The sequence below is a fragment of the Lepeophtheirus salmonis genome, chromosome 10 (assembly GCF_016086655.4).
Source record: "Lepeophtheirus salmonis chromosome 10, UVic_Lsal_1.4, whole genome shotgun sequence".
Taxonomy (NCBI): domain Eukaryota; kingdom Metazoa; phylum Arthropoda; class Copepoda; order Siphonostomatoida; family Caligidae; genus Lepeophtheirus; species Lepeophtheirus salmonis.
Window position 1 is genome coordinate 7,158,531 of NC_052140.2, and position 24,717 is coordinate 7,183,247.

A 24,717-nucleotide genomic window follows, 5' to 3' on the forward strand; every position below is an offset into this window, starting at 1 on the left:
AAAAACAACACGAGTTTGTAAATAGTTTTGAAGACAATATTTAATATTAAAATTCAACCATGACAATGTAGGTAGTCAAAATTAGTGTTGTCTCAGTCCTTATTTAGGACTTGAGTTGGAAAATTTCCATAAAAATTTCGCTTCGGGTATTTTCAAATTAATAGGTTATGTGATTTCGAAAAGCTCCGTATCCATTTAAAGATCAATACTTAAGATTTTTTAATTCATGTTCTTATACGGATGTCTCTAGTATAACTTATACTAGAGACGTCGTCTGGATTATCCATGATTATATATATATGTTACTATCTATAAATTTCCAATAGAGTGGTCAATTGTAATTTTAACTTGATTTACATTGTCATGTAAAATGATTGTGAGTAATTTGATAATCTAGTGCAGGGATTTCTAACCCGAAAAAAATTTGACGGTATTTTGTATTCTCTGAGACTTTAATTCAGGGTAGTAGTTTAGCTTTTTTTGCAGTTTGACCTTGAAAAATTAAATTTGGCCTTTATTTATATTTGGTCTAGAATTGATATAAATTTTTTTTTAATAGTTTTGTTTTATATAACCATTTTTCAAGAAATGTAACTTAATAAGTACTGTAGACCATTAAAATATTTTAAGTGGCAATGTGGCCCATTATATTAAAAGGCTAGACATCCCTGATCTAAAACATATTTATTGAAATTTATATCGTATTCAGACAATCAAACTATAGTATGATTGGATATATCTAAAGTGCTCACATTGCCAATCTGCTCAGGACCGCCAAGAGCAACAGAGATGAGCTAATCACAAGCAAGATTAAGAACAGGTAAAGAGGATGATACAATTCTCCTCAAGGTAATTTAAGGAGACTGAGGTAGGACAGTGCGTCAAAGTTCAAGTTCCATGATTCGACCGTTGAAAAACAAATGCTCACTACTACGTCTTGGCTGTTGTGATCCATGTAGAAGAGAAAGGATATATAGATTAGGGACAAAAACTCGTGTATTAAAACACCTCAATGTAAGAAAGCAGTTTCAGCCTTACAAGGAGTCATTCCTCCGTGTTGATGAAGTTCCTAGAGAAAAGGAAGTTACATTGTGACTGACCACATCAATTCTGTCGCATAGAAATGAACAAGGCTTTGAGGGGTGCAATAGCACAGACTCCGAAAAAATAAGCCCATCTGCAAAAAAAAAAAAGAAAAAAAAGGGACACCTCTGTAATAGCAAATGCCATAATATAGAACAATATGCTGCAAAAGTAGTTTATTTGGTAAATCTGTTCATGTTTAGGATATATCAAGTAAAAATATTTAGGTAATATTCGGTATGTTCAAAAAGATGATTTTTTTGAAATGATTACATTTGATATTGACCAGTATATTAAATAAGTTTTGTTTATGTCTATTTTAAACTAATAAAATTTGTATGGAATATACAACCGTGTAGTTCGAATATTATCAAATAGGATGAACAATTCCAATGTAAATTTTTATTAGATCTTTATTTGTTGGTGTAGTTATCTTGATATACTCACATTTTATCATGTTCTTTCAAATTGATCACCTTTTTGGCTTACAATTGAGTATTAAAAACACCTGAACCCTCTGGTTGCAGAGGAGCCACATGACGTTCATAAACCACCACCAAAGTTACATATATATTTACTGAGTCCACTAAGTATAATACCAAAAAAAGTTCAATGCCATGAGATGTGGGAATAACGAAATTTTTGATGTTCAATGAAGCGGTGACCCACCTTTTCGACTGGAGGTTCGCTTGCACAACCCATGGGCTGGGGTGTATTATAGTGACATTAAAAGGGGGCATTGATGATCAGGGAAGCAGTGGGTAATAATACACCTTTTGAACCAGGGGTTCACTTGCACAACCCGTGGGCCTGGGCGTATTTTAGGATATTAGAAAGGTCCTTTATACTCAGGATAGCTGTGGCAATATAAAAAAAACAACTATTAAATACACATTTATTTCAATTTCAGACCAAATATAAATACAGGCCAAATTTAATTTTTGATGATATTGCGATAATTTTGCTGACAAATACTACTTGAAAAGAGAATGAGTAGTGAGCCACACCTAAAAATTCGGCGAGCAGCAATGTTGCAATTATCAAATTGCTTGGAATGAAATTGTATCCTAATCAAATCCTTAATGATCAAATTGCTTGGAATGAATTGTTTAATAATCAAATTACTCAGAATAATTTGACGTGACAATGTAAATCAAGTTAAAATTACAATTGACCACTCTATTGGAAATTTTATAGATTGGTCGGGTATTTTGCAAAATGCCCGATTTTCCACATGGCCCGTAACATATATATATATATTTTTTTTGGAGGGGGTGCTTGGTTTTCAAAAAAAAATCAAAAAATTTAAATTTTTGGAAAAAATTTCAAAAACCCATACCTATTCTCAAAATATTAAATTTTTGGAAAAAAATTTCAAAAATTCATAGCTATATGAAATAAATGAATCCGATTCTTATGTATTATCATTTATGGATGGTATTACTTTTCTAAGTTATGAAAAAAAAAAAAATATATATATATCCGTCAAGATATAAAAAAAATAACCATGCAAATTTGTTACTTGAGTCTTATAATTTTATGAATCCTACATCGTACACATAATAATTTATGTATTTGTGTCTGATGTATGTCCCGCTTAGAAAAAAAAAAATGATATAAACGTATTTATTTTAAAAACGGAGACCGATTCAGAGTTCAGACATAAAATAAACGTTATTCAAAATTATGAGTTACGTACGTGAAGCTATTTTTAATGATGATCAGACCAGATTTCCGGGTTTTGGATGAAAAGTTTGATTTTTCTTTATAAGTTGTTTTTTTTTTCATAAAACAAGATCGATTCCCTCTATATCACTGTTTTTTTAAAGTATGGCATTGTTCGAAAATGCACCAAAATAATGAAGAATCTGAAAAAACGAATTATTGTGATAACAGAAAAAGGGAGACAGCATATTAAATACGAATTAAAAGAAGATGATTGAGTTAATCTTAGTATGTATCTTCAATCTTCATTATGGTTAAACAAGGAACATGGCAAGTTAGCAATTACAATGACCATAAGTAAATCACAGGCTCAAACATTTGAAAAATTGCTTTATATTTATTAAAATCTGCATTTTCACATGGTCAATTATATATTGCATTTTCAAGAATGTCAAAAGGGGGTGAAGGTTATATTATAGTTACATCAAATGGGCAAAAAAAACAAAAGATGTTGCATAGAAAGAGGTTTTACAAAAGAAATTTACCTATTATATAATTATAGTTTCTTGTAAATCGTTTTAGTTTATAATTTTAACATAAATAAAATCTTTTTAATTTTTAATTCGCTATCTCTTAGATAGCGTCTCCGTGCTAGTATTTTAATAAAATATTTTTTAATAAAAAATGCTCGAAAACTGAAAAGAAAGAAATAGAACACATACTGAACGTGAACACATGCAGTAGCTGCAAATATTGTTATTTAAGGGGAATAAGTTTTGTAAAGGGATCTAGGAAATCCCACCTTTGCAAAATTTGTTTAGTTTGCCGGGGGATTACTCACCCGGGAAAATTACCCTTGGAAAAAGCCCAACCGACAGAGTAATCGCCTTCCTTTATATAGTGTAAATATCAAGGGTAGCTATATTTAGCAATATCGCCTTTCTTTGGTAATTATTATTTACATTAAATAAAGGAAAGTGATTTATTTTATCAATTGTTATTCTTAGAAATTTATAGCGAATTTGTATTTCTCAACTATTGTTTTAATATTAAAGAATTTTAATTAGAATTGGTATCGGGATTTTTTTATAATCGTGCCATCACTAATTTCAACACTAGTGCAAAAAAAAGTTGAAATTTTGTTGGCTAGTGTTCCTTTCGAACAGACTATAATTTGCATCTTTTGCTCCAGTCAGTTGATTGCTTGGATTCAAATTACCTTTGATAAACTGTTAATAATAATTATCTACTAAACAACAAAATCTAAATAGAAAAAAATCCCACATTTTTATCTATTGGATTGGTTCTAGGATTAATTTCACAATCAGTCTCCACCATCTCCCCCCCCCTTTGAGTCGGTCCAAGGACCTATTATTCGGTCCTTGAGTCCTAGCTAGAGTTACCGACTGTCCCTTGAAAAAAGGAATCCTTCTGTACTTAGAAAATAAGGGCGACCGTCTTGTATTGAGGTGAAACGGGGAATTTGAGACACAAATATGCTAACAATTTTTCTACAGATGTTCTATTTCAGGATGGATATTATACTTTCTATCTATTGTTTTATATTAATGTACATAGGATTATGTTAGAAGACAGGTTTCTGTTTAAGAAAGATGATTATTTTATTCACTTGATTTCGTTTATTATCAAAGTGAATTGCTGGTCAATAATTTGTTTTCCATGGGCTCATGTCACTCAAAAATATGTATCTAATGCAATTCAGGCTCAAATAGTTAAAAAATGGGGAAACCGGACAAAATTAATTGCCAGCTCTCCCTTGGAAAACGGAATCGTCCCGTGTTTTGAAAAAAAAAAAACACCTGCCCCGACCCTGCTAATGAGGTGTCCCTTATTTATTTTCAGAGAATTGGCAACCCTAGTCTCTAAAAAGCTTCAAACCAAGCTTTAGTATAACTAATTACTTTTTTAATTTATCAAAAAGAATAAGTTATGGAACGTATCAAAGAACGAATACAAGAAGCTAGTAAGATAAGGTGTTAGTAAAAATGTATCTTGGTTTAAGTCATTCCAGTTGTTGTTGGATTTAGGACTGACAAAGTATAACTAATTACTTTTTTCCAAAATTTATCATAAATAAAAAGAATATCAGTTATGAAATAAATAGTGATTTTCAAAATGCATACTACCCATTTTTTTTCTAAATGACGTATCAAACGAGACGAGGGAATCGACAGCTGACGACAAAATAGATTGGATATTTTTGTGTTAGTAAGATTATAATTTTAAGTCTGTCTAATTTAAGATAAAGTATTTTACATTAGAGAAATGTTTTTACACTGTTTGATTTTAACTTCAAAGACAATTGCAGACAGTCTAAGATTAAACAGTCTTGGATCTGATTTACATATAAACAAGTTCAAATGGAATGATTGAGAAAGATTTTATTACTCCAAACTTAGTAGCTGTATTAGATAATTGTCAATTATCTAGTGAGAGATATAGTCGTTATTCTTGAAGCAACTACTGATTCATTGGGGTTGAATATTCATGAATTTCCTATTTGTAAGTCTTCTATCTAAAAGACACATAGTGATCCAAGAAAAGATCTCAGAATGCCAAAAAAATTGATTTTAAAGACTAGATGTACTAGATGTTGTAGCATTTTGGGATTGAAAATTACTGCTTGATTTGAATAATCTAGTCTCCTTGAGCTAAAATAAAACAGTGCTTGTGTTTTGGGTATAGAATTTCATCTGATTTATGACTGCTCCAAAAAACGTCAAAATATTGATCTCGTGACATTATGGGAAAAAACTGATTTTGTGGATGTTTTAATAAAATACAACAAAAGGATAAAAAAATTAGCTATTAAATTGTTTTAAAGTAGATTGATATATTCAAAAACATTCAAAGTACAGCTATTTAAAAATAAGGTGGATGGCGTCGAGGCCAAAACTTTAGAAGCGAACCGGGCGACAAAAAAAATTAACGGTCGGTGCTTTTCTCTTCTTTTTTTCTTCTCTAAATCGTAAAATCTTTATTTTTGGTTTTATTTGAAACAGAAGAGTTTCTAATCAATTTGAATTTCTTAATTTCCCCGGTAACGCCGGCCAAACCTACTCTAGTAAAAATTAAAAATCAGTTAGACAATTTCACTCTTACTTAATCTATAATTCCTATTTTATACACAACCATTCCATAGTCCAGTGATTGTTAAATTATGTGCTGTGAAACGTTTCATAGAAAATATCAATCTACTTAGTTATTCATAATTTATTAATATAAAGGGTCGTTCAAGTAAATCCAGACCACCTTAACTGTATCCTGATCAATAACGGAACAAATAGAGGTTTGAAATTTTATTAACAAGTTCTAACAATATAAAAGAAATGATTCATTCAATGTGTCCGCCATCTTCAACCATCTTTCTCTTGATACCAAATTTGCAGGCATTGACCACGTCTGCGGGGATACTTTGTCATACTACTTGATGATGGAGGGCTACAAGGAGTCATTTCTGTTGTGTAAATCGGTAGAAACTAACTAACTTCTGCTAAAAGAAGTAATCCATGGCATACATATGTGGGGAGTTAGAGGGCCAGGTATAGGGGTCCCAAAATTGCACCTTCTCTTTTTTAAATAAGTGTTTGCGTCTTGTGGGCTTTGTGAGAGAAGGCCGAGTCTTGGTGAAAGAGGAAATTGACGCCATTGCCCTCAGCTTTCATCCAAAGGATCACTTGATCCGACAGGAGTTCATTATACCTGTTGACACCCATCCTCTCTTTTGGTTCAAAGAAGATGGAGGGTATGACATTGTCATTACCCTAATAACTGCAAGGGTCATAATCCTGGACAAAAACTTGGTTTTAAGGACGTGGGGAACATTAACTCTCTTTGTGGCTACCCATCTGTCGTTTTGGATGCTGAGGGATCTGTCGACAGTCCATTGTTTCTCATTCGAATAAAACGTTATTTAGTAACAATGGTACTTCAAATCGCTGATGAATTTTCTTCCGTGGGAAGACCAGGTGGTCTTCATTTTCTCTGTAAGAATATGGATTTTGGATGTATGGTTTTGGGAGTATGGTTTGATTCTGAGGTAAGTGTTTATGTACCATGAGACTATTGCATAGTTAGCTTGGCGGTTTTTGGCAAGAGCATTAATTGGAGTACCAGAAGATCACTTCAGGTCTACGAGGAATTTTGGAAGTGAGTTTTTAATCACTCTGAGACTTGTAAGTTTTTCTCTTATATTCCCCCTCCTTCTTCCAGTGGTTGTAGACGTCGTAGACTGGGCTCTTTGGAAACCCGAGCATCTTCTTAAAGTACACTGGACTGTGTCCCGATCAAACCAATTTGATGATGGTGTTCTTCCTGGTTTCTTCCATCGTAAATACTTGTTTGGAATTAAATGTTGCGCAACTAATTTAAAGCTAAGGGTCAAACTCTCACTTTAAAATTGAAATAACCCAGTTAAATGTTTTCTTTATTTTTGAGGATGTAGTTAAATATGGTAACTTTTTTTGTGTTCAAATTTGCTATTTTTTGAATCTATTACAAGATTATGGGCGGTTCTTTCTTTCCCAAAGCTGATACCATTATTATTTTGTTCTTGAAGAGAGAAAATATAAGTATAAAGAAATCACTAGTGCGTGGAAGAGATTTGTTGCAAAGTTATGGACGTTACTCACTTTTGTAATTTTTAGCTCCCTGTTTTTTTGGGATTGGTAATCTGAAGAATGAAGGTTCCTTTCCTTAGCTGTTGTCAATATCATTTCATTCCTAAGTAGAGCACTTCATTTCCAACTACATTCCATTATATTCAAAACCAGATAGTGTGTGTTCATAAAAGACAGAGAGTAACCTAGAGGATTTGTTACGGAGTTATAATTGTAAGTTCCTGTTGGACTCGGAGTAGAATTGAGAATCGACATCGGTGTAATTTTGTCCAATGTCATTGTTTCTTTCCTTCTTCCCCTCCTTCCTTTTCACAATTGATTGCAGCTGATCAAATGAAACTTCATGAAAGCTAAGCTACTTTCCTCCAAATCATAATTCATAATTGTCAGGGTTACCATGTTGATTTTAGGTTTCATTGTTTTTTTAATATGCCCAAAATACAAACGATTTTCATAGCTACATATTGACTTCAAGGCATTTCTAGGGGCGTCCACACGAGGGGGAGGGCGTCTGGAGTGGCTGTAGCCCCTCCAAAAAGTAAGATTTTATGTTTTGAAGTAAAACTTTTTCTCGTCAGGTAGAAAAAATTATACGGCAGAGCAAAATTTTAGGATTTTAGAAAACACTGAGGATTCGTTAAGGAGTTATTTAGTGTAAGTCCTTGTTGACACTAAATGATTGATTAATCAACCCTTAATCATTGCAGTTCGTGGCAATAATTAAACGTTTGATCTTTTAAAATTGGTGTAACTATAATTGAGAATCCTGGTTACATAGTATTGCCGCATGAATCATCATCAAATATATATATTTTTTTCCCCGACAATTCCGGTAAAGTCTTTGCGCACGGTATTAACACACCCTAATGAAGGGCTTAGAGCCCTTGAACAATTAATGTACAAATCAGATTTAAAACATGACTTTGATAAAAATAACTAGTATATGTAATTGTAATGATTCCGAGTCACTGTTTATTTGACGCAAAGAAATTATGTAATGACCTCCTACACATATATTAGTACACATTACATAATCCTTAACAGCTGTTCTTTCAATAATAGGCTTCTCCTACTAAACAATTCATGCTCAACCTAATTCATTAAATACTCGTTAAATATAATTATTATGGACGTATATGTAGAAAAGACCGGGGTAGGGTTCCAACAGACACTTTTTCTCGAACATTAAAAAAGTACAAACCTTACATTACAATTGTATAATACAACATAATGGAAACTATTCAGGCAGAGAATCAATAAATGTACTAATGCAGTCAGTTTTTCATTGTTTTGGGTGTAACAACAGATATCATTTGAACAATTGATAACTTTAATAGAGCATGAGCAAAATAAAGTATATATATTATCCGCTAGATGTGGTGACAGTATTCAATTTAGTAATACATAAATACGTAATCAACAACACCAGAAAACAACACCCTTGGGTCATTCCGTGTCAAATTAACCAAATAGAAAATCCAACCCTCTCAGATTTTGATGATTGTGTTTATGATTAAACATTACTATTTCTTCTAAAAAATTAATCCAAAAGAGCTTATTAAGTAAGGATGGATCCCAACTGATATGGCTGAATTAACTACAAGAGTAACAACTGTAGATGGCACTATTTAAATTGTGATTGCCCATCTAGATAAATTGAGAGTACATTCTTATGTTACGCTGTCTCAAGCAGATAACATAATAAATATGAAATAAAACCTTGTCAATGATGAGGTGATTGTTTTTGTATTTTAATGTAAGTAATTCGTTTGATGAGGGTACGTACACACACAAATAGAACCAACTAAGGTGCACCATTTTGGGTGGAGACGACAATATTTGGAAGACCAACAGAGATATCAAAGTGCTTAGTGCAGAATTCAACATAGCGTCTCTTCAAATTGCACAGAATTAATCTTTCTTTCTATTATACGAGGGTCGTTTGAAGTTACTGGTGTGTATCGAGGTACTGTTTAGTTAGTAGCATCGTTTGAAAGGACACACACCAACTTTAAGCCTTACTTTTGACTCCTTCCCCATTCTCCTTGTCACGCCGACAATGTCTGAAATTCTTTTTAGATCAACATCTGCGTCGTGAAGATCCGAAACTATTTGCCTTTTTGATTCCTGTTCACTCATTTTTCGTCCGATTTTGAACGAACTAAAATAATACGCAAGAAAAATAATTGAAACCTGAATTAACGCAAAAAATTTAAATTTAAATGCCATAAAAAATTTCCCTGTTGCACTCTGTATTTATTATATACAAATGTATGTGTGTGTGTACGGGAATCACAGCCAAATTAATGAATGGATTTTACTGAATTTTTCATATAGGTTCTTAAGGCTCAAGAGATGTTTCTGGAACCTTTTTTTTTTTTTGCCTTCAAGGCCATGGCAGTCTTAAAATAGCATTTTTCTAAAGTCGAATTTTTGACTAACAAACTATTACTTCATATAAAACAAAAAATAAAGACCGTAAAATAATCCATGTTGTTATAAATTGTTGCACAGTTTTTTAAAGGAGTTTTAAGGGTGAGAGAAAAATAAAAGAAGATAGAATTGGACAAAGAATTTTTGACAATAGTATGAAGGTTGAGTGAACGACAGTTCAACTTGAATATTTTTTATTCTCTAAGAGTGAGTTACTACATCTATTGTGGGTGTAAACGTTTAAGTTTATATAGGTTTTTATAATGATGAAAATCATACTCAATCCTCATGACGTTTTATTAGAACAGCTACAATCAGCTGTTACAAAGGAGGAAGGAGAAAATGATATAAACAGGGCTAGAACTACTCCGATTTCGATCCCCAATTCTACTCTGAGTCCAACAAGGATTTACAATTATGTATATTTCTGCAACAAATCATCAGGGTTACGCTTTTATGAGGACATAAGAATTTTCAATCAGGTTTTGAATATAATTGAATCTATTTAAGGAGGATGTTCACTACTCAGGAATTAAATTATAATGACAACAGCTAAGGAGAAGAAAATTAATTCTTCAACCTACCCAAGGTTAATGGAAATACAAGGTTAGACCATCATGTAATAGAATTTTCAATTTGATGTATCGTACCAATTGCTACGCAAGACAGAAATATTTTGTCGTCATAGAGAATATTATTGATACTCTTACAGTAACAGTAAAGGAGGGGCAGATATATATACTCTTAGTTACAACTATTTTCTATGACGTCACTATTGAAAAGCGTGGTGGAAGACAAACATCCCAGGCAACGCAGGAACAAACCTACGTTTGTAAACATTAATAAAAAAATAATCAATATAATTGATTTTATTTACTACACCTTATATATTGGTATGTTGAACTCGGGGGAATGTATGAATGTGGAAAAAATATTTGCTATGGTTTGACTTGATGGAAAAACCTTCTCTATTTACTTCCGTTTGTAGCATGATAATTTAAAAAAAAAAAAAAAAATAGGATGTGAAATTTCTCAATTCATCCATTCTCTTAGTTGATCTTTATTTGATGTGATACAATTTTATGTATTTCATTTCTACTTTTGTCAAGCTCCATTGTTCCATTCTATATACAGCTTTAAATAAACACATCAAGTAAACAATGACTCGTATAAAGTTTCATACTGTTTATGGATGATGTCTGTGTGTATGTGCTCAATGACGTAAAAAAACACACACAACAAATACGTGTTATCGTATTTCGGAGCATATTTGTAAATCAACTTGATCTCCATTAAGCATAAATAACTAAATGTAAATTTTCTAAAGGAGTTCTAGCTGATCACAGTTTTGGGGAATTTTATGAAATCCTCATTGTAAGGAGATTTTTTTAGTACGGAACCCCGTAAAATGGGTGATATTATTTTTCAAAGTCCACTTCTTATTATTTTTTCTTTGTTTTATCAGTATGATTAGTCTGGGACTATATAGTAAATTGATGTTCTCTTTTTTAATTTCCCGCTTCTCTATAAAGAAGTTCAATTTTTTTCTTTTCAGTTTTCGAGCATTAAAAATCATAAATAATTGTATTGATATTTTATAAAATCATAAGACTCAAGTCATAAATTTACATGGTCGTTTTTTTATCTTGACGAATATGTTTCATGACTTAGAAAAGTAATAGACCTAGGAAAGCTAGCCTTTGAAAAATTTGCCCGAGAAAATTTTGTCGTGGGATTATTAGCTCAGGGAAAATTCGTATTAAAAAAAATCACCAGGGAGAAGATTCGCCTTCCTTTATTTACATTATATAAAAGAAAACGATTTATTTTATCGATTGTAGTTCTTAGTAAGGTATTTTTTAATTATTATTTAAAATATTAAAGAGTCGACATAGGAAATTTTACAAGATTCGCATCAGAATCGGCATAAGGATTTTTTTACTAGAATTGCAGTAGAATCGGGGTTTTTGCACATTCAATGCACAGTAAGCTGCTTTGGCAGAGATCTACATCAAAAGCAATTGCAGAAAATTCTGCCGCCACCTGGAAGCCGTAATTGTTACCTATGATTAATTATCCTTAATAAGATTGTAATAAATTATATTAATAAAAAAATTTGAATATTAAGTAGATATATACATAATTATACATCATTGTTTAATTCGTTCATTTAAGTTAAAAAAAAGAGATGTTTTTATTTGCAAAAAGCTGCTGTTATAATTTTTTTATTCTTGAAGAGATAATTTTTTTTTCTTGAAGCATCATTTTAAAACATTGCAATTAGCGTGAAATTTACTTGAAATTAAGTGCCAGTTACCATCAGTCCCGGCAACTATAGCTCTCAGACGCTTCGGAACTGTTTTACCCGCTGTAAGGATGGTCTCCTCCGACAAGTTGTCCCATGCAAGAACTATGACAACCTTCAAGTCGTCGATACTGCGGAAGAAAGTCTCACTAACCTCCCCCTCCAGAATTGAAAATATGGAAAAGTCCATTATATTGAGATTTTGGGAAGAAGGAGACCAAATGTCCTTGCTCCAAAAGTGATTTGTCACCAGTCTTACACAGACTTTCCAGTATGTGAAGGTCTTCCGTCCTACTAGAAGTAGTAAGACAATTTACAGTGCTGTATTTGGGTCCACAAAAGTACTTGAGACTGTAACATGTCCAAATAGACTCGTTGATTGACCTTCACACCCTCAGGAATGAAGATCAAGGACGTTTTCATCCTGATGGCCCAGACTATCACCGAGGTCTACTTTTGCAAACTTGCAATTAAACAATTTATTAAAAAATAAATATTTGTAAAGATCCGATTTTTTAAATTTACAGTATTGAAATGAACGGATAAAAATCAAGTTAAGATTTAATTTAAAATTATTTTGCAAGGATCTGGCATACACTATTTTGAATAATTTATGATGAATGAAATGTCCTTAACCCTGGGACTGTATAAAGGGGGACTAGTATCTTATTTTCATACTAAACCCTTGTAGGTATGAAAAAAAAAAGAGGAAGGGGAAGATATTTCTACGATTATGAATATAATACTGTAGACATAGTTATTGGTTTTACTTGTAACTTTAAACTACTGCATCTAAATCATTTATGAGGATTTTTCTATTTTCTTTAAATAGAGGATATATGTTATTGGGTATATTTTTATAATAAGAAAAACCACAAATATAGAGAAGAAATCAATAATATATTAAGAATAAGAGGATATTATGTAGCAAGGGCGTCCCCAGGATTATTAATCTTTTATTTTTGGGGTCTTGTTTTCTAAAATTATTTTTCTTTAAATTTCCAAATTTATTTTTGCTCATACTTTCTCATTATCATTTTTTCTTCCATATCAAAAATTTTGTTTTCATGTTCATAATTTCCATAAAATTCCTAGTTCTTTGCTAGAGTAATATAAATAATGTTTTAATTTGTCTGGGTATAAAATGAAATTATTAAGTTAAAGAATAAATATAATTTAGGATAAGTAAAGAAATTGATTAATTTATGATCGTGAGACATCTTTACGAGTCGGATAAATTTATCAATCAATGTTCATAAATTATACTAGTCATTTCGTGCGTTTGTAGTTATGGGAAAAGAAGGATTCAGCCTCTTTGTGTGAGCGTTTCTTTTCCAGTAGTTATAGTCAGTGCCGTATGTCAGGAAGATTTTTCGGTCCGCTTTACAAAGGTGAACGGTTGATTTTCAGTGGTGAACGCGGGATATTTAAACAGGGCAAATGCTACAGCATAGATTAAATCTTGCAAGAATATCGTCCAATGGACTGTCTGACCATTATTTTCTTCAGGCAAACATTGGGAAAAATAAAATGAAAAGGAAAAACTCTAGACGGAAAGTCAATGCCGACCTATTCATAAAGGAAGGAGTATAATGGAGTATAAAATGCACGGTGCAAGAATGAGAGAAAATTTTTGAACTATACAATTAAGTCAAACAATTTAAACCTCCTTAAATATTTTTAAAATAATAACGGATGAAGATAATGAACGAGATTATAATATAACATGAAACGGTTACATCGACAGAAAATAAATTATGTTCACAAGCCTTGATGTTCTTAACTCGCATGTATACGTGGTGATGTGTTTGAAAAAAATGAAGAAAAAAATACATGTGTTCTTTTATCATGATTAGAAGAAGAAGTTTTTCCTCTCTTTTTTCTTGACGCAAAGGTGTCAATCAAACTGTCCATGTCTTCATGGAGCACCTTGTCCACCATCACCCAGTCTATGTTCAAGAAGGTGAGGGAGGAGAGCCTCTCCTGGTCCATGGTGGTCCTCATGTGGTTCTTGAGCCTTCTGAGACAGGAGAATGACCGCTCCGCCTCACAGCTGCTGATGGGCATTGAGGCCAGGATAACGATCACCTTGTATAGCTCCGGCATCAGGCGGAACACTTCCGAGCTTATTAACTCCGCAGCAATTTGTGGCGAAACCATGTCTTCTGTGTCAATATCTGCCTAGAGAAACATAAATTTTAAACATATAATGCAAAATGAAACATTATAATATTAACCTTGAATTGCTGGAAGATTGCATGGTCTGACTGGAGCTGCTCGAGTTCAAGTCTGTAGTGCTTGGCGACACGCTCAATGACACAGGTCTCCACTTCACTGTCATTGACGATTGCAATGAGATCCATTGTGATGTTTGTATCGTCGGTGGCAAATCTGCTCTCAAGCTCTAATACAATCTTATTGATTGCAACATCGAAATGTGTTTCACGGAAGTAGGATTCAGTTGTTCCTTTCCACTTTATCCTCCTTGGAATCTTCGCCTCCTTGAATTCCAAATCAATTGAGTCCTCCTGGTCAAATACTGATTTCATCTCAGACGACTTCAACTCAGCAAGTTTCCAGATTGATTCAAAGATTTTCTCATTCTTAAGATCTTCAAGAGTCCTAATCACTAGGTTGACGTGTTTCCGGGCCTTTGTTAGGTCAACTTTTCTGCCTTGAAGTTCATCTGACAAGCTAGATGTGTGTCTGAGGAGGGTCTTCAACAGTTCAATGCCGAAAACAAATTCGTGACTAAAGATGCTGTTGAGCAGAGAAGTTGCTGTTGAACTCGACAATGTATCTTTATCTTTTCTCATTATTATGAGGGTCTTCATGATTCTGACCATCCCTAGAGATACAGCGTGTACAGCATCGTAGCAGAGACTCCAGCAGGTAGCAGACTGGTTCTTCAGGGTCATCACCTTGGCATGCTCCTCATCTTTACTTGTTATCTTCACCGACTTGTAGATTACTGACCTCTTCAATGAAGTTGTATAAAATTTGTACTGTCCCCATTGTATTTCTCAACAGGGTTATATCTGAGAGAAGATCCTTGACTACAAGATTGAGGACATGGGCGTAGCAGTGGATGTAGACACACAGTGGGGCTGCTTCCTTCCACCTGGCGGCAAGACACTTCTTGATGCCGGATATGTTGGAGGCACCGTCCGGGGCCAGGGAGACAGTGCAGGCGGGGTTAAGGCCGAGATCCTTGACAGCCTCGTGAAGCTTCTCAAACAAATATTTGACGTCAGTCTGGGTAACTTTTACAAACTTGAGGAAGCTCTCTTTCTTGATGCCTTCACTCGTCAGATATCCCAGTGACAGACTGAACTGCTCCGTGTTTGACATATCTGATGTCTCATCAACAATCACAGAGAACCAGTAGTCATCATCGCCGGCACAAGTCTTGACATCTTCAATTATATTTTCCGTCACTTTGGATGCTATAATCTCTATCAGCTCATTTTGGATGTCAGATGAAGTCCATTTGGCAAAACCTGCCCCAGCTGAACCAAATTTTTTGACTTCGGCCTCCAGTTTATCTTTGAGAATATGATTGTCGTGTGAACGCAGGGACAAAAGCTCCAAGAAGTTTGCTCGATTGTTTTCATAAGATTCCGTCAACTTTTCTCTTGTTTCGGAATCGCCCCTAAAAGCCAATCCTTGCTTTGCGAGGAACCCAACAGTTTGGAAAAGATACCTCAAATAAGCTCACCACTTCACGACTTCCTCAGCATGTTGAGACTGAACATGGCCGAGAACCGAGTTATTCTTTCTCTTTGATGTGAGGAAATTGAATTTTGGCTACTTTAAGTACAATTTGTGGTGCCTCCAAAGGATTAATCAGAATCATTTTTTCATTTAAATGAACTATAATTTGTTGGAAAATGTATTCCATGTTCAATTTTGAGAAAAATTATCTAGCTTCCTTTTGGGTGGACGTGCTACAAATATGTAATTTTATTATAATGACTCAGTACTATTATGAGTTGGTCATAAGTTACATATATATAATAGATTTTAATAATTAATTATGACTTAATTCATCTATATTTACATACCTATATGATTAGTGGACGGTTGATTAAGGTGTTTTTTTTGGTCCGCTGAAGTGGACAAAGCGCAATACTGACGTACGGCCCTGGTTATAGACCTCCTATAGTTTGACTATAGGAATACTAAAGTTGATAATTCTGTAGAGAAAAACGCGTGCAAGGAGAAGGAGGGGGGAAGACTTATGGTGTCTTGTTTAAAATACTGATGTGATTATCAGCTGCCTGCTTTATTATGATTTTTGAGGGTATAACGAAAGTATTTATTAGTTAAATGTTTATTAAAGATATACTACGTATAATTGACTTAGACGTTTTTATCCGTTACAGTAGATTTGAAAACGTCACACTCCATGAAATTGTAATTCATTATGAACCATATTCTCAGTATAATAAATAATCAAACGACAAAGTATGGTATATCGAAATATATTTGAAGCTTCAAATTTAAAAAAGAAGGCTTAAATTAAATATAATCTACATACTAAAAATTATACCATCATATGTACATATATGTTAAATATACAAAATTAAATAATTTGATTTATATAACTAATAATAACAATAAATCATATATACAGAATATTGAAATAATAGATTGACCCAAATAATATTTTCTTGTCCTGACATCGGAATCCAGTTAAATATGTCATAACTTTAGGTTACAAAACACAAGCGAGACGTGGAGTTTAATCAAAAAGATAATCAGCCCTCTTCTTCATATGGAAGTTGCTATATACAATTGTATACAGGATAGATATATCTCTACCGATGAGATCTAACTAATTATTAATAATAAAGTAAATGTCAAAATCATAAAATTAAACAATACATATACTAATAAAAAAAAGTTAGAATTAAATCCATCGTAAAGATTTAAAGCAAAACCTAATTATGTAGTAATGTCTGGCGATATTACTCCTTATTAAGAGCATCAAAAAAGATTTTTCCACCGTTATTTATGCTTGTATAACAACATACTATTATCATGAAGGATACACACAATTGCTAATTATAATGCTAAACCCAATGCAACTACCCCTCAATAAATTTTTTGAATGTAGGATGATTAGAAATGGATAAGCAATAAGCATCTTTGTGACATCAGAGTTAAAGTTGATTAACTTGATTTTTTTAGATGAATATCCATGCTCTTGATATGAGATGAGGATAATGAGTGGCGGTTATTTCTAGACGGGGGACTAAAGGCACATTTATATCGACAAATCCGACAAGGCATCTGTTTCTCGTCCGGTAAGTATTTTCAAATTCCTGGGCCTCCAGTTCCAGGAATCCAGACAGAAGGAGACGTTATTTTAGGCATTTTATTCAGTTCTCTATCAACTATCAGTATCTAATATTATATTAATATTGAATAATAAGGTGGGAATTGATAAACGTTCTTGATAGAGGAAAATGTTTATTATTTTAGTCAATGAAACCATTTTCTTCCCTTCTCCTCGCACGCTTTTGTATCCTTACCAAAATTATCAACCTTACTCATAGGATCTAGGGAAGCAGAAAAAGCAACCAGATTCTCTCGTTTCGATTCCGACTAATCGTCCCATGACTAGTAAGGAGTTGTACTTTTTGAGCTCGTCAATAGACCCTGCTACTCTCTTTGATGAACCTTGAGACATTGACGTCCATGGTCATCTCTGTTTTTGAAAAAAATTTACAAAAATTCATAGCTATTCACAAAAAATTTGACAACTTAAATTTCATATAACAAACTTTTTGAATACAAATTTCAAATATTAAATTATTTGGAAAAAGAAATTGAAAACTTAATTTTTTGGGAAAAAATTCAAAATCTTTCGCTATTCACAGAAAAATAAATATTTTGGGAAATTTTCTTTCAAACATCATTTTTTGGGATTAAAATCTTGAGCCATTCACAAAAAATGAAATTCTAAAACTTAATTTTGCGGTAAATTTTTTCAATTTGAACCAAAAAAAATCTAGTAAAGAGGAAAAAAAATTGGGGCTTCAGCCCTTCTCCCAACCCCTGCAGACACCCCTGCTTTGGCATACTGTCTTTCTGTTTTTTTCCTTTAAAAATAGGAAGAAGTATTCCTATTACCAACAAAATTTTATAAATTACCCCACTTGGGGGAATTTATCCCTGTTTTCTGATCACTGATCTAAGGAAAAGAAAATTCATTCTTCCCAATACAAATTCCAAAAAAAAAAAATGGCCCAGCTAAAAATACACACAATTTACATCAATAGTTAAAGAAAACCTTTTAACAGTCTTGTATTTATGAGCCACTCTAACTGATTTTGTTTTGAATTCATTTTTCAATTGGTGTTTTATCGTCACGAAACATCTAACTTCAAAATACATAACAATTATATTATGTATTATTATGATCAAACAGTTATTATTATGGATTGCTTTATTAATAAATTAACGACCTTTCGGAAGTTCATGAAGTTGTCCTTTGATTAAAAGCGAATAAGATCCTGAAAGCAACACAATTTTTAATAATGTATTATCTGTTAGTGGACTTAATATACATATGTATTTATAGTTTCATCCTATGGCAAATATTTTAAAGTTAAAACAATGCTTAAGTAGTAAACAAGAATAACATAAAATGCAAGATACAACAAGCTGAGGTCAAACTACCAGAGGGATAAGGATTTCATTCCAAATTTGAAAAAAAAAATCAAAAATAAGATTGATGATGCGGCATGAGAATAATTGTGGAAGCCATTCTTCTGGCAACAAGACTCTTCTCCACCCCTAACTGCTAGGAAACCGTTGATCTGATTATCATTTTTTAAAATATTATTTTGTTGGACACAGAGTTGGGCCCTCAAGCTCATCGTACTTCAACCCATGGACTTCTTTGTGTGGATACTCCTGCAAGACAAAATCTATGCAGATGTACATTATCGAGTAGGAATTCTGGATTCTGCCAAAGGATACTATCATCAGGACCTGCTTCCATTTCCGAGGTCAAGTGGAGTCCTTTATTGACGCCAAATACAAATATATTGGATAATTATATTTTATTTATTTCTAATTATTATTAAAATTGGATGATTAGTTTAGGAAAAATCTATTCAAACAAATCATATTGGTTGTTATATAGAGTTTGTACCATATTTTTGTTCATTAGACTGGTTGTTAAATTTACATATTCGTAAGTGTTGGTAGGACATGGTCCAAAAATGTTCATTCAGGTAAATGAATGAAGAGAGATAATGTTTTAATCATATTAATTAATGCTTAGAGTTTGTGCATTGCCTTTGAAGATTATATATATAATATTTCCATATAAGTCAAAATAGATCAATTTGTAAGACATAACTATTTTGATGGAAAAGCAATCACTCAAATTTTTTGAGGTACACTCTATAAGTTTGCCCACACGTCATACTTTCTCTTTCTATCTCCAAATTGGAGACAGCGGCAACGGAAGGAAGAAATTCAAATATCGAAACCTTTTAATTCTAAGAAAATAACTTTGTTAAATGAACCGACGTGAAAAGTATATTATTGGAGTAGGAGAAGAGGGCCTACGAGTCTAAGGCCGAGGCCGGAGGACATCCCATCCCAATATGTAAAGCACTACGACCTTTTCTACAATGTAATCTCCTCCCACTTTGTTCCCCAAGTCTATGAATCTACTCCGAGGCCCTCTTCCCACCCACTCCTGTATACTCCATAAGAGAGAAACTCATCACCTTCTCCACATAATGAGACCTTCCATCTACTGTTTACTTTGGGTACGGGATGTCGTCTCTCAACTTCAATTCTTCTTTTTAAAATCAGTTATGAGGGGATTCCACGGGATTATAGACATATAAATATAATAAAGTGTCTTATAAAATTAAAATTATTTTTTCAAAAATGCATACCCCATTTTTTTGTGTTGATCTCAGCTACTCAAAAATGAAAAGAAAATTCTCTAAGACAACGATAACAGGTGTCGACGAGAACTTAAACTTAACTTGATCGTAAGGTGGACTGAGAAATGGACATTCAAATGAAGATTACACACAAAGTACGTATCATAAATGTTTTTTAACTCATTTGACTATTTAGTATATAGATGTATGTCTGTTATGTAAAACTTAAGTCGTCTAATTTTAAGTATCTCTAAGTAATTCAGTAAGACTTGTTTCAACTTTCTGACGGACCACCCTACTCTATATAAAGTGATAATGTTGAGCTTATTTTTCTGAATTGATAAATAATACCCTTTTTATTCAGCAAAATAGTATTCCATTAAGTCGTAGTATATTTTGAACACAGTGAGGTTTCACATATTATATTTTAAATTAGAGAAATGTTGGGACCTTGGTTGATTTTATCTTCAAAGGCAATTACAAACTAGGAGATCCCAGATAATAAAAAGTCTGATGGATTTTTTTTTTCTGATTTACATCTAAACAAGTTCAAACTAATTTCAAATGAATTAACAACCCGAAATATGATTAAGAAAGATTATATTACTCCAAACTTAGTATAATTGTCAACCCATAAAGGACTCACACACAAACTCTATTTAATATATATATAGATTATAGCATCTATCAATAACTGAAAAGTAGCTTCGTTGAAAGTATTAATATCATTGATTATATGATTAAGGTAAGGATTTACCTTACAGATTTTTAATGACTAATCTCTTTTATATAAAGTTTTTTTTTTTTGGAAAATAATCTTTTTTCTAAGAGTTAAAACTTCATTGCTATCGATTTTCAAAATTTTATGAATAGTTATTAAAATTTCTCATTTCCAGGATTTTTTTAAAGGTTTCATTAAACCTCATTAAATGTTTTGAGCTTCGTGGTGCTGTTCTTCCTAATGTCAAACCACTCACAATTTCCAATGAGGTTCTTCTAATATCTGAGGAGATGATCAATTTTTGGTCAAATTTATTTCACTGCAAGGATACTTCCCCCCGAGGGGCAGGGGAATACCATAAATTGCCGAGTAAAAAACTGGGCAACCCTCAAGATTTCAGTCTTTTAATTGAACTAACACGGTTTTTTAAGTTTTGCCGGCTCTACGTTGCCTAATTTTAAGTGCTTAAACCAGCGGTCCAGATACCTTTTTCTAACTGTGGACCGGTCAATACTTCATAATTTTACTCCGGAACGGGGATGGAGGACTTAAATAATAATAATCCCTTTTTATGAATAAAACAGAAAAAAACAATTAATTCTTGTACACCCAATACTGATTGATCGTGGACCGGTACCGGTCTGCAGACCCCTGGTTTAGCATTAGGGGCTACTTTTTTCTTTTTTTAATTGAACGACTCAACTCAAATTGACACAAACTTACTCACTATACAACTCTGGTCCTTCATTCCTTACTATAAAAGTGTCATAAACCTCTCTAGAACTGCAACGTGATCTATTTATAATATATATAAGTCATAAACTTTTATTTCTTTATGAGTCGATCACTCAAGGTTCAAGGATCAAAGAATTGAACATATAATATGTAAATATTTATACTCCTGTTGACACCACCAAAAAGTTCCCGGATTTGATGGTGTATTCCAATGTTTTATTGATTTGTTTTCTCCAAAAAGTAAAATAATTCAATGCGTAGATGGATCATATTCAAAATAAAAGAAAAAGAAGGTACATTCAATAATTGGAGAGGTGGGGGAAAAAAATCCATATAATGCAATTCTATACAAGTCTCAATTCTTTCCTCACGTGTATAAGTTAAGTCAAAAATCCTTGAATATTTTTATCTGGTCCAGTTCGAGTCGTCCTCATCATTTAGCATAAAATACTTAAGGCATTTGATTGTCAGCTGTCGATTCCCTCTTCTCACTGAATACGTTATGACTATTTCATAACTTATTTTTTGATAAATAAACGCAGTAATAAGGTATGAATACTTATGCTCCTTTTCCAAAAGGACAGGAATACGATTTCCTGTTGATCCCATGTTGCATATACAGAGTGGTCAATTAAAATTCTAACAATTTGAATTTTAAAATTCAACAAATTTGAATGTTAAGTTTATCTAGATATAATATATTAATTAAAAATGGAATATCAACATAATAAATACTATAAATAGATGTGTGTTTGAGTTTTCTTAATCATTAATGTAGCCGCCTTTAGCGGAAACGTTGTTTTCTGGGTGGGGGCAAAAGGCTTGGCACCCGTTTCGGAGGTAGTCCTTTTGTCATGGCGTTCCTGTGCTGACTGACAGTGGCTTTGGAGGAATCGGTGTTTGGATGATGGACACTACAGGCCTTCTCTTCGACATGCACCCAAAAAGAGTAGTCAAGGGATTTGGCATCAGGACTGCAGGGGGCCCAAAAGTGTCAAAAAAGAGTTTAAAAGAACTCAAAAGACTCATTCAAAAGAGTCTTGCGACGGAGGAGATGGGGTTCATTCATTGCTGGCGTTAAAAGGGCCTTCTCCGACCTCACGAGGCTTTTTCAACCAGTTTTTTGATAGCTCTCTAGATAGTCTGGTGTGAAACTCCGATATCTATTGAATGTGCCCTCATGGACTTGAGGAGATTGACCTTGGCTGTTTTTTTTAACTCATCTTGGTCCATTTGGCCTTTTTAACAGAGTCCTTATTTCTCTCCAACGTTTTGAATTTGCTGTCGGCGTAACAGTCATCCTGGAGACGCTCAACTGCTTGGAGTGCGTGAATGAAAATTCATCGATCACATTCAAGTGTCATTTTCTCGACTTGTAGGTAAGCTAGAGAGCTCAGGTTTTTTATAACTATTTGTTTATGCTTTAATAATATGAATTAATTCAATCACTCAACCTTAATTCATTATTGAGTTAGTAAGTGTTCAAATTTCAATGGATCACGCTGAAAACAGTCTGCGACAACGCAAATTCCCTTTTTCCAATATGTAGCAATTATCCTGCAAAAGTAGTAGGTGGTGAGCGTCGTGTAGAGGCGAAATTATAAAATTTTCTTGGAAATACAGTTTTTTTTTTCTTCATGTGTTAGAGTAGTGAGAAGCAAGCGTGTGTTTACGGTCAGAAATAAATATTCCCAAAAATGATTTGATAGGATATGTTATAAATTTAAACTAATTGCTAGCTTCTGAGGGATTATGGGTGCAATTAATGAAAATCAATTAGTCGCTTCAATTTCTAATTTGCAAAAAGAAAAAAAAATTAAATTCATTTTCATAATTATAAATTTTTTTTAAAGCAAAGAAATCCATCGATAATGATTTAAGAGAGATAAAATTAGTGTTATCAGACTCAATATTACACAAAAAAAATAATTTAGTCATGATAGTTTAAGTCAAGTCATTTTTAAGACCTTTGCAAAATCCCTAATAACTAATTAGTACATCAACTAATCATTCACAATTATAAAATATACTTGTGTATGAAATGAATAACCCTTTTAATACCTTTAAATGAAAAGTCATTTCAGGATAAAACAAAAAAAATGAATTAAAAAAATTACCAGTTATCAAACTACCAAAGTTTGGTTTATTTTGTGTATGGATAATGGAAGACGCCACTTATTTGATTTTCAAAACTGTTTAAAAAAAAACAACTATAATTATATAACCAAAATACAATAATTCAGATTTATAAACTTTTTTATTATTATTATGGAAAAATGATGTTAAATTGCTACAATGTTACACTCTAGTATGAACAAGTTTAGACCTCAATATCTTGGCAACCCTGAGATATATTTATGGAAGTATAGTCATCAGATCCAGTTGAAAAAATTGTATCTGAAAAAATACAAAGTCTCTGAGATTACCTCCGAATAAGAACGCTGCACGGCCATTATTTTGTTCCTTCGTGCCAAGGACTCAAATAGCTCCATGGATAATGATGCCAGAGTCCTCAAATTGATGTTAATAGATTTGGTATCATACTAGAATTTTAAATTGGCGAGGTTGGTCGAATTCGGTTTCTGGGTCCGGATTTATTTAGGAAAAATCAACATTTTTAGCACCTTACTGTTTCGAGTAAAGGAAATATGGCCTCCAACCTCATCGTATCTGAACTCCTTGGATTATTATGCGTCTTGGAGGGAGAGTCTAATAAACGTGCATATAATAGGGAGGTTACAAAATATTTGAAATTCAATATTTTCTTTTAAATCTGTTGAATCCAATAGATATTGTTAACACCAATTTATTATTGCCTTTTTTTCGTACTGTTTATATTGTAGCTTACAACAAAATCTGTGATCCAATGAAATATGATATTTCAAAAGAACAACACAACATGCCTAAACATCAAGAGAATTGAATGACATTTGTAGAAATTACAGAATACCTGCAATTGTAAAAAAGTAATAATAACAATAAAACTAATTACTTTCATATTCCGCAATAACAAAGAATTCAGGCACTAATGTCGGGATAAAATTTATATACTTCACATTAATAGATTAAATAACAACTTTACAAAATACTAAATAAATAAATGTTTTTACGTACATTATTTTTTTATTTAATCCATTACACTATATTAGTGATTTCAAAGGCTATCTTGAAGTAACTTATTTTCCAGAGAAAAGTGCAATTAAACGGAGCAACATATTA

The 24,717-nt window shown here is 32.7% G+C and overlaps 1 protein-coding gene across 1 annotated transcript; it reads right to left on the bottom strand.

The window, feature by feature from the left end:
• Positions 1-713: 713 nt before the first annotated feature.
• Positions 714-15,083, bottom strand: LOC139906460 (zinc finger MYM-type protein 1-like). Its single transcript, XM_071891354.1, has 3 exons — positions 14,364-15,083; positions 14,056-14,307; positions 714-794 (listed from the first exon to the last, which is right to left on the bottom strand). The coding sequence occupies exons 1-3, from the start codon at positions 15,042-15,044 to the stop codon at positions 714-716; spliced, it is 1,014 nt and encodes a 337-aa protein (XP_071747455.1). The 5' UTR covers positions 15,045-15,083.
• Positions 15,084-24,717: the final 9,634 nt, after the last annotated feature.

Excerpts from the sequence above, each read along its gene's own strand:
- LOC139906460 (XM_071891354.1), bottom strand. The coding sequence starts at position 15,044 with ATGACCCTGAAGAACCAGTCTGCTACCTGCTGGAGTCTCTGCTACGAT. Across the intron at positions 14,308-14,363 it reads CAATCTTCCAGCAATTCAAG|GCAGATATTGACACAGAAGA; the intron begins GTTAATATTATA and ends ATGTTTCTCTAG. Across the intron at positions 795-14,055 it reads ACTGGGTGATGGTGGACAAG|CTCATCTCTGTTGCTCTTGG; the intron begins GTGCTCCATGAA and ends GCTTGTGATTAG.